This window comes from Ptychodera flava, chromosome 4 (assembly GCF_041260155.1).
Source record: "Ptychodera flava strain L36383 chromosome 4, AS_Pfla_20210202, whole genome shotgun sequence".
NCBI lineage: Eukaryota > Metazoa > Hemichordata > Enteropneusta > Ptychoderidae > Ptychodera > Ptychodera flava.
This window is the reverse complement of record NC_091931.1, coordinates 37,234,767-37,245,897: the sequence shown is the minus strand read 5'-3', so window position 1 is coordinate 37,245,897 and position 11,131 is coordinate 37,234,767. Positions and strand designations below refer to the sequence as shown.

Genomic DNA, 11,131 nt, shown 5'->3' with positions numbered 1-11,131 from the left:
AATAAAGTTCACTTTATGCCATGGCCATGATCGACCCTCTTTACCGGCGGGCCGCCTTCAGTGGCTCAATAAAATTAATATACATTATGCATTACCCGTGACCCTCTTAACAGGCAGACGCCTTTGGCGGCCCACTCCAATTAGGTTCACTTCATGCCATGGCCATGATCGACCCTCTTTACCGGCTGGCCGCCTTCGGCGGCCCAATACAATTAATATACATTATGTATTACCCGTGACCCTCTAGGTTTACTTCATGGAATGGCCATGATCGACCCTCTTTACCGGCGGGCCGCCTGCGGCGGCCCACTAAAATAAATTAACTTTATGTAAACCCCACGGCAATCTTACCATAAAATTCCCAATTGAAGCCGCGGCTTGTATTAGAAACATTTTTGAGGGACCCCTGGGATCACGCACTGAATAATGGTAATGGCCGCGCGCCTAAGCTTCAGCGGCCCTGTCCGGTAAAGTCTACTTTATGCAATAGCCATGATCGACCCTCTTTACCGGCGGGCCACCTTTGGTGGCCTACTAGAATAAAGTTGACTTTACGTAATGGCCCATGACCCTCTTAACCGGAGGGCTGCCTTTGGCGAACCACTCCAATAAAGTTTACTTTTATACAATGTCCATGGACATGAGTTGTCTATGGAAATGAAGTTAAAAATTGCCTTACAGTCGTCCTAATTAACAGACGTTTGCATGGATGTGGCTGAGAAGTTTGTGTCACTGGCATCTCTGATACACGAATAAAGTGCGCCGCGTACCGGAGTTCAAATCCAAACCATACGGGTAAATTTGACATATGGGTTTTGGTTATTTTTGTTATTAGGGGGGGGGGTCATCAATTTTTTTCGTCAGACAAGGGGGGGTCATCTTTTTTTCACAAAAAATGCAGGGGGGTCTATATTTTTTTGAACACCGGCGACAAGATTTTGCCGCCCCCCCCCCAGGCCGTAAAAACTGAACGCTCCCTTAGTAGAGGACACTACATTACACAAATTGAATGAATATCGTCAGAGTACCACACCTATTGACCGGTTCTATTGACATTCAACGAGTTAACCTTGGAAACTTTCAAGCTGAACACAATTGGTGCCCAATATTGGCGCGTCGGTTTACCGATTGAAGCCTTGCAACTTCCTGATACAATAATAAGTTTGTAGATTTTGGAACGATGAAAGCCTTTATAGCTTTCCTATCATCGTTGAATAGTACCTGTCTATTCTCATCCTTGGGATCACAGCGGGCAGTCGGTGGTTTCCCGGTAATCGGGTACTTCCTTTCGTAACTCCGATAGCGCGGTTTTTCGAATATTCAACACTCGAATTAAACAATATTGCACCAAATTTTCAACCTAATTCATACTTGCATTGGTATTATTCGGAGGAAGTTACATATTGAACCGTCTCACGAAAGAAAATTCGAAGTTGACAACTGTCTAAATCAGTGTAACTAACAATGTCCTATGTGTGGCAGCTGTAATATTTTCACAATCAAGCGCTTTTATTTCCGATTTTTTAAACAAAGTCTGTTTCCCATGACGTCCTTTTCTTAAGGATGGTCATGTGACAATTTTAAAAGTTCTACATAAAATTAAGTTAAAAGAGAAATAATTAATTTTGTTCTACGAATAAACTTTGCATTGGTAAAAACAAATAGAATTAAGTTTAATTAAGAAATGCCATTGTTGTGTCGAATGTCATGATATATTGTAGAATCTCTTACAAGGTTTGGACACAAAAAAGCCTTTATCCCATTGCTCAGGGGATGGCTTCTGCTTTTTAATGTCTATTTTTTATATTATTTTGTCAGTCGCTGGTGCTCATCAGTCGTCCGGTTTGCATTGGGTTCAATAACCCACAATGAGAGAATGAGAGCAATCGGTGTCTGGCAAACATCCGAGTCATGAAATGGTCGAGAGTTCATCAGGTCATCAAGGACAGATTGCTTTGCACCGGTATTGTTTTGGGGTTCTAATGAAATGGGTAACTCAATACAAAACAAGTTCTGTCAAGCTTCAATACAGTTACGGGTCGTATGATTTGAATGCCGAGTATTTATTGATGTCTTTGCATGTGGGGTACCTTTCAAAAAAAAAAACACGCAGGATGTTTTCACCATCACTCACAATTCACCTTTACCAAAGTGCGTGTTCACCAATTGTTGGGGTCTTTCATGCTTGCCGACAACAAAGTGGTTTCTCTTAGGGCACCATTCACTACTAGAGGACATAAAGGGAAACTTCTTTTACCTATAAAACAAGTCTTAAACATCTCCCTTCTACTACGTTTTCATGTTCTTCTTGCGTAACATGCAACAGGAAAGCGCCACCAAGGCCAAAGTCACGTCCTAAATCTATTCTGTGGTCGTTCAATTATTTTGAACCACAGGAAGGCGGCGCTTTGTAAAGCGATAAGGCAGTGACATTCTTTCTCTGTGACCATTGGCTTTGTCCTGAAGAAAATGAGACGCTTCTAATCTAAAAACTGGGGCTTACGATTTTTAAATATGACAGCATCATTTAGATCGCTAAATACAGTCACATCAATATGTGAGGGTCATTTTGCTCCCTGGGTGAAGAAAAGAAGACAACATAATTTGCTTACAGGAAACCTACGGCCATGTACCTGATCAGTTGCATTAATGACTAACGACCTGATAAGGTTCCCTGCTCGGGGACACAAAACATTTTCTCGCACCGGAGAGGGCCTCTGAAAATTTGAGCTAACGTCACGGGGACCGCGAAAACAAAGCCGATGAAATATTTTCTCTTTAGCCCCCTCCGTTAATAATGTTCGTATAAAGAAGTTTTTTTTATAATAGTTGGCCTGAGTAAGGTACTCCGTCCAATTTTGACAATTTGAAATTTGACATTTGCCTTCATGTCATTTCTAATCAAAACAATTTCCGATAAAGAGATTTTGTTTAATATCACTCTTTGTCAGACGATATTTATCTAAGCCAAGAATTAAAAAAGCCCTTTTCAGTCTTCACTCGATACATTTGATTTGACTAGTTGTTTTCTAGAAGTCTGGAATAGAATTGAGTAGTATTGCTTATTCTGTCTTAATCCCCTCTTGTATATGACGTCTTTTTGTACCTTCTCTAATTTTTGCAATTATTTTCAATAGTTCAAGCCAGATAATCATTTCAGACCAGATCATTCCAGATAACGTTTATTCTTCAGATAGTACTTTTCGACCATTTTTTTTCATAGAACAGGATACTTACTTCCTTCAATATGTTATCGTTGTTCGTTGCGATTTTTGAAACTCCCTGCCAATAAACCTTCAGATTTCTTCATGTTCAGCTTTTCACCTGTTGCTTTTCAAAATTAATGAAAGTTTTCAAAGACTGTGTAATATTTTCTACATCCACAAAGTTTAAAGCTGTTTCATCTGCATAACGTTTATTTATCTTCTAGCTTGTAGAATGTAACCTGCTATGCTGTTATCTTGACGAAAAAGTTTGGCTAGCACTTCTGCTGCCATTCAGTAATGGCAACAGAGGGCAACCTTGTCTCACTCCCTCATGAATTTGTATAGTGCGAAATAGAAAGCTATTAGTATGACACTTTACATCTAAAGTATTGTTATAGCGAAGTTGTACCCAACGAATGAAGTCAATACCAAAGGTGAATTATCAACAGTCTCTCAAGCAAGGCTCCGTGGCTAGTGCTGACGCGTAGCGAAACTTAGGCTTGTTAAAATAAGCTGCGCTCAACTGAGAACGGCCTTGCATGGTCTGTTGTCTTGGGGGATGGGGCCGTAATACAGTCTAGAGCACACCATTATTATATACCGGAAGAAATCACTGTTCATAGCAAGATATTGAAGAACGTATGTTAGCATATTTAGAAACTTGCAAACATTTCTTTTGGTTGAATTCAGACTCGGAGTTCCTGTTGTACTTGTCTCACTGGTCTATTAAAATTACGTTTGTTGACGTCATATCACAAAATGGTGCGTACGTGAGAGGTCCTCAACATTATTTTTAACAGGGTTTGCCTCTATATGCCACTGTCGATGTTTTTTGAGTCAATCTGTAGGAGTATTCGTTTATCGCAAAGGCTCGGTTCATTTTTTGTGCGAAGGCGAACGAATAGTAACGTATTTTAGTAACTTGTAACAATCTCACTAACGATACCTTTATTGTATGTAAGACAGATACTATATTCAGCATCCAATCTGATGCTGAGAGTGATCAAAGTGACTCCAATGATATTATCTTAGGTTAGATCTGAAATCACGGGTCGTCAATAGTGGAGGTGTGTTCATTATTGTTTTTGCGAGTTTGGTGAATTATAAAAAAAGTTAGACGATAAAGCACTTTATAGCCGACTCTATAAATTTCGGATATCTAAATATCTTAATATTTCAAGAAACGATGGCAGAAGCAGAGCTGAATTTACTGAAAGAGAGCATTTCTTCAAATAAAAGATCATAAGATTGCTTATATAAAGTTAACGTACTTTATGATCAGTCTGCTTCCCAAATATTGTTACACCTATGCTGATATGTATTGTATTCTCTTTGTTTCAGATCTGTTTCTAAAGTGACATACGAGTCCATTAGGCTAGGAGGTTACCTTTCATCATTTCTTTTGTCGGATAGAATGTTTGACCATACGTCACTTCAATAAACTAATGCTTTAACACACGACTAGGCCCTTAAAACACACAGTTATGACAGCATATATCATGGTGACCTCGAATTCGTCACTTAACCTTTGTATTGTGCTTGTGTGATGCATACTTTGTTAAGGTCAGGGGTTAGACACCGAAAGACGTCGTCACGTTTATACAACAACGGTGTTCTGCCCATTCTTTCGCATAAATTATTCCCGAAAAATCGAGAAAATTTATACAGCTTAGACAATTGGCCATGATTTTTGCTATGTTGACCGTCACACGTTCAATCACGCGCCGGGCGATCAGTGCTCAGATTGGCGGGGGTCATTTTGTGATTAAAGTCATTGTAGCGAGTTATGAAAGTATTAGTGTTACTTTTGTGCGAAACGCTTTGACCTGGATGACAGAAATACGGTCGTTCACAGAGTCAAGAGAGGCATCTATGTCACGTGAGCTGAAAGACACTCCATGTAGTTTCAGTTATGAATCTCATGACAACTGCGATACGTCAGAATTGAAAGACTTAAACTCGTGTTCAAACCTTCCACGTAATTACGCTACAATTTGAAACTATTCTCTTTCGAAATCAAGAATGAAAATCAGGGGCCACCTTGCAAAATTTGGTACTACTGTAGAGAAAAAAAAAAATTGAAATTCAAAATGGCCGCCATCTCTGTTAACCCTATGCGGTGGAATGTTCGATTTTCACAAAAATGAGTCGGTGAAACTTTATTCACTCCGTAAACATAAAAATAAGCCCCAGAAATGGTAGATCACAAAAGCATTCCAAAAGTCTGACGGTCCCCCAATATGAGTCGCATTCTACTTTTAAGGAGTCTTTTTTAAGCAAATACTTTTATGATGCTGAAGACATAAAGATTATGGGATACACACTTTGCGATACATTACGCGTTTTGTAATGAACAGTTTCATGAATAGTGTGCCATAGTGTCTTAACTTTCGATTGGCAATTACATTTTTTTGAAAATTCAAACTACTGCCGTCCACTAGTTAGAGAGACATGCATTATCACTACAGATGAAGGGTAACAGTTTCTGATTAGGATGTAGAAATACTATATTTGTAACTAGTTTGTGGATTTTTGAACGATAATGGCTTCCCAGTCGTTGTTGAATAGTATCTCTCCATTCTCATCCCGGGGATCACAGCAGTCTGAGGTTTCCAGATAATCGAGCACTTCCTTTTGTAACTCAGGTGGCGCTGTTTTCCGAAAATGCATCACGTGAATCAAGAAATCCAACACCAAATTTCCAACCTCCGAGTCAGCCTTGAAACATTCGGTAGCTACAACACGAGACCGTTGGCGGAGGGACTGGTACTTCACTCCAATATCATCTAAAGCTTTGCGCATATGCTCTGAATTTATGAATTTCATGCGACTGTCTTCCAGGTAAGAGAATTTCTTCCAAAGTCTCCAAAATCCGCTGTCGTCTGCAGAAAAGAAGATTCATATTTTACTGCACGTATCTGAATTAAAGGTTATTAATCTTCATTGTCTATGTTATCTCGAAAATAGAAGACAATGTTATTTTCAATTTCATGCAATCTATGAATTTTACCGTTAACGCAAATTCACTTAGTTTGGCCGTGGACAGCTTCTCTACAGTCTATGGTCTGGCAAATATTGAACGATTTCGTTTTAGAGTTTGTTAGACTTTCATTTTGTAATCCGTTCGCTCGAAAGTTTTGTGGCATGTTATGTCAAATAAAAAAACATTACATTCGTAGCCTGCAGGGGGAAGGGGCAGCTGCCCCCCCCCCCGCAATTTTCCACACTGTCAATATGTGAATACCTAAATCCCCGCAAAGCTAGGTTCTGCCCCTCAGTAATTTGGTCAGGCTACGGCCCTGCATTCCTTTCTTCATGCACTAAATGTTGCAATGTGTCTATAATAGGCCCCGAAACTAATTACCTGAGACCACGACAATCAGCATGACGCCACCATCTTCAAGCATGTCATATAGATAACGCAGACTTGCTCTGTAATCATCAACGTAATACAGGGAATGTATGGCACTTATAAAGTGATAGGAAACTGATGAACCGACCGACTTTTTAAAACCCTCTAGTGTCTGCTCTCTCCATTCTGTCTCGACTCCCTCCAATAGGTGTTGCTTCGCTCGAAATAGGCTTTGGTATTTCTCCACGTGGTCGGTAGTTGGTTCAACAGCAACGTTCTGTATACTCGGGAATAACTTCCGTAAATGTGACATCATACTCAAGTCCATTTCACCTGCAAATGAATTTTATCCATTCACGATTATTATGAGCATGGAACTTGAGTCATATTGTCCGTTTTTATGGATCTGAAGTTAATAGAATCATGTCTCTTTCCCGTTAAGCGTGATGACCTAATCAACTATGACACAGTGTTGACAGCGATCTTTGAATATTCGTCATAATTCCCATATGATTACACGCTTACCGCTAGGTATGCGCTCAGATCCTTGTATCAACTATGACCTAAACAACTTTGCGAAATTTTGTCTAAACTTAGTCTCACATTTTAAAGTCCCGACAACCCTCGAGATAAATATTCTCAAGACCTGTGCCAAGTTTTTTGGGGCAATCTGATTTTGATTAGTTTCTTGAGCGATCCAAAATTATTCTGGTATATATATTTTAAATCTGTGATATATATCTCCTTATACATACGACTCTTCTATGATATACACATTCTCCCGTATTCGCATATAGGTGGCTATAGGGCGGACTTTGCCTTTGTCAATACAGTGGACATTTCTTGCATTCTCAAAAACTAAAAATGTCACGTGGTGGAATTCACCGATGTTGTTGTCTAGAAGGTCATTCTGATATTGTCTCATCATTCAGCAGAGAGCGTGACCTCAAATGACTAGAATATTAGTTGTTGATTTTTGCTGTCTCGGTTGTGCCACTGGTATACTCTACCCCACATCGTGGTTGTGCAGAACATTTGAAAATCAATTGCAAAATCATAAACTTGTCTGGGACTCCCCCCGCGCCCCTTCATCACTAGGGGTTGGTTGCATCATTTTTTACATCCATGGTTGCATGAGATTCTTCAGTACGATCCTTCGCCGTGATCGCGCTCGCAGGAGGCGTATTTTCTGGGGGGTATATAGATTTGCGCATGCGTGGAGTAAACGTGATCGGCAGTAAGTTTCTCCGGGAATCTAGCGATTACTCTACCCATGGATGTAAAAATATTTTTTACATCCATGCTCCACCTAATCGCGGTCAGACTAAAAAAGTCACAATTACTCTACTACATCCCACACACTTAATACTAAATTAGTTTTGAATCATAGATTTTGCCCAAGTCTAATAGCAGAGGGGCTCGGTGCTGCATGTGGCACGGTCCCTCCACGTGGGAATGATAGTTTTGGATGGACTGTTGTGCTGCCGAGAGGAAACAATTACTGTATTATTACGTATGCAAATGTCACTTGGATTAGTAATTACGCAATCTCCAAGGAGTCAATAATTTCTCTTGGAGCCCGGGTGAATGGAAAAGAGGGATTAGTCATGCTATACGTGCTGGGGGTACTGTGTTTAGGCCGAAGCTTATACAACCAAGACAGTATCTATGCATATATGCAAACAAGTATGTCCTCCTTGTCGGGTGTTTTTTACCTCCACGGTGTGACCATAGAGCAATTTAGTTTGAACGTAGACAGTGGAGGAATTATGGTTTGAACCACAGACAAGGAGAAAAACGGTACTCAGGTCTCCTCGCCGCTGTGTCACCCACATGCTTCGAGAATTCGAACAATGACGTAAAATACATTCATGGTTCAACCTCGTCACACACGTTTAAAAGATTTCTTGGTAAATGCATGGAGGTACCCCCATGGAATATGTAAAGGCTCCAAATATCGTGCAGCTTGCCTGAGAGAAATGATGTTTCTGTTAAGCACCCTGTTTGCTTCAAAACAACGTTCAGCTGTTTTGATTAATTATGCAAGATGTTTCCACCACGGCCTTGCGCCTATACGTGTACCCGGCGACGATTGGCCGTGCACTGCGCAACCATTGAGGTAGAAGGGAGAGTACTATACCTATATAGTAGAATGCATCTCTACCATTACCATTTTCTGAGTTTTGCAAAATAATTTGAATAAAGCTACCATATATACTAGTATTGAAATACGTCTTGATTGGATTTGATTGGGCAATTATACTTGTTTTTCTCCTTGATACAAAAGGAAAGGTATAATCACAGTGTATATTGCAGGCAATGTTCGTCAAGGAGTTACGATCAATAAATGTCTTGTATTAAAGGTTTTTAATCATACAAGCCTTAACTGTGGTGTACCTATTACTTTACCCTCGCTATCCCTGTATATATGTCAATAAAACAGTTCTTACGTCAATATTGTTTCACTACCCTAACTACTCCGTTCACTAATTTTTTTTTCACCGACCACAAACGCCGTGACCGGGGGACTCAGCGCCCTGACCAAATAACTCGTTAGAAGTTCATAAGGTACCTCCATGCCTCCATGACTGACTGTGTATCATCTATCAGTTGACCCTGTGACACTGACAGTCGACTTAATCGCAAATGCGTGGGGGTAAAACAGGAGCGTGTTCAGTCACTTATTTATGGAGTTCCATCAGACCAACGTTGTCAATTTGCGCAATTAGAAAATAATTGTGACCACAGCTGCACACAGCAGAAATAGAATCGACTTTTTCGCTTTTGTCCCTTTTCTACTGTCCATGCTGTCAATTGTCTCTTTTTACCTACATGAGTATACTGACCTGATCCACTTCCTACTCCCAACATCCTAAAAGTTGACTGGGATCTGGCATGAACCGATTCAAGTTTCCCGCAGACAACGTCAGGAAAAACTAAGTCACACCAGTCTGCAAGTACGTGAAATTTGGACGATAATTCGGCATATTTTTGGAAGGACTTTGCGTAGTACTCGGGATCGTGATAAATGCTGCGTATGGTTGCGTCGGTCGCCATTGTGTTGAATATTGATCCCCTGTGATGACAAAATCACATGGCAAGCCACCTGGAGGTACAACCGAGAGTGGGCAGACTATCCATGCAGCCAACGATGATATGCTAATATATGCAAAAATGCAAATCCCATCCAAAGTGCGCGAATAAACCACTAATTGCGAGTTGCAGTTCTTGGTTCACCACGATTTTCAGTGGTCGAGACATAGTTCAATTTGCAATCAGCGGCTTGAGAACTAGAGTCCGTAAACGACGTCGACAACGATTATTTCTCTCACTATCCCCCGAGGACAGCTGTTTCCCCCTCTTTTCACACCTGCAGACGACTCTCATATAAGTAGGCAGAAATCGACCACGGCGTGCCTAACACGTTTACCCCCCCCCCCCCCGCCCCATGCTTTCACTTGAGATAACACACAGTCCTACACCCAAGACGAAAACAGATACCCTAGCCACGGTCCCTCCACAATTGACCTTAAACCTTTAAAACTACGGTCTCTTCTAAGGCCATAAAGCCCCCCTCCCCCCCTCCCCATCTACTGTATTTGTTAAAACCAAGTTCCCTGATCAATGAGTGAGACAATAAGGGCTCACGTACCATTCGACATCGCCACCAGAATAGGGTGGTAACTTGTGTATAAGAAATCCGATTTTTTAATTTCATGTTGATACACTGTACATGGTAGTCTATGAGGAAACTATGAACAATATATTTTAATGCAAAACTAGACTAGGTACATCTGTGCGTTTATAGATAATGGCCTGTAGATATAAGCATTTTTTATTAGAATAGTGAGACTACCATTGCAGACTCGGATGTGAAAAACAAATATGTGATAGAAATTTCACCAAAAATGTCAATTCTCTTTAGATGGTAGTCTAGTTGTAAACCTTAAACTATTTTCCCCTACTAAATGTTCTATGTCTGGGCATTTATATGTAGATATTGTTAATGTAAATTTTTACATATTTTAACGTTTCATTTCTCTACATAGAATAGCTAAGATCCGTTAACTGCTTGATAGATCTACAAATAAAAAAAATAGTCCGTGCATTTGTGACATTCCAACTAGACTACTCTTAAAGTTTTTTAATTTGGTATTGCTAAGGGCCAACTCTGTCGACTGCAGTCTCTTCAGATGCTGCAGCGAGATTAGTTTCTCGTATTCGTAAGTTTGATCATGTCACAGCAATACTTAATAACTTCACTGGCAACCGGTAGATGCCCGCACTAAATTTAACATACTCTTGTTAACCTTCAAAATTGTTCATGGAAACACAACTGTTTCTTCCTTGAGGTATTTGATTAAATTATATGTACCGGCGAGAGACCCGCGATCCAAAGAATGACAAATTACGTTCAACGCTATAGGGGTATAGAAGATGTTTTCTGTTTGTGCGCCCTCACTCTGGAATGATTTGTCATTTGAAATCAAGGCAGGTAGAACTGTTGACAATTAAAGTGCTCACCCTTTATTACTCTGTTTTATTTATAATTCCTATAATTCCCTTCGTTAAT

The 11,131-nt window shown here is 40.2% G+C and overlaps 1 protein-coding gene across 1 annotated transcript; it reads right to left on the bottom strand.

Annotated features, from left to right (window-relative positions):
* Positions 1-5,350: 5,350 nt before the first annotated feature.
* LOC139131651 (histamine N-methyltransferase-like) lies at positions 5,351-9,688 on the bottom strand. Its single transcript, XM_070697804.1, has 3 exons — positions 9,405-9,688; positions 6,571-6,891; positions 5,351-6,088 (listed from the first exon to the last, which is right to left on the bottom strand). Exons 1-3 carry the CDS (start codon positions 9,613-9,615, stop codon positions 5,724-5,726), a joined length of 897 nt encoding a protein of 298 aa, XP_070553905.1. The 5' UTR covers positions 9,616-9,688; the 3' UTR covers positions 5,351-5,723.
* Positions 9,689-11,131: the final 1,443 nt, after the last annotated feature.

Excerpts from the sequence above, each read along its gene's own strand:
- LOC139131651 (XM_070697804.1), bottom strand. The coding sequence starts at position 9,615 with ATGGCGACCGACGCAACCATACGCAGCATTTATCACGATCCCGAGTAC. Across the intron at positions 6,892-9,404 it reads GGGAGTAGGAAGTGGATCAG|GTGAAATGGACTTGAGTATG; the intron begins GTCAGTATACTC and ends ATTCATTTGCAG. Across the intron at positions 6,089-6,570 it reads GCTGATTGTCGTGGTCTCAG|ACGACAGCGGATTTTGGAGA; the intron begins GTAATTAGTTTC and ends TCTTTTCTGCAG.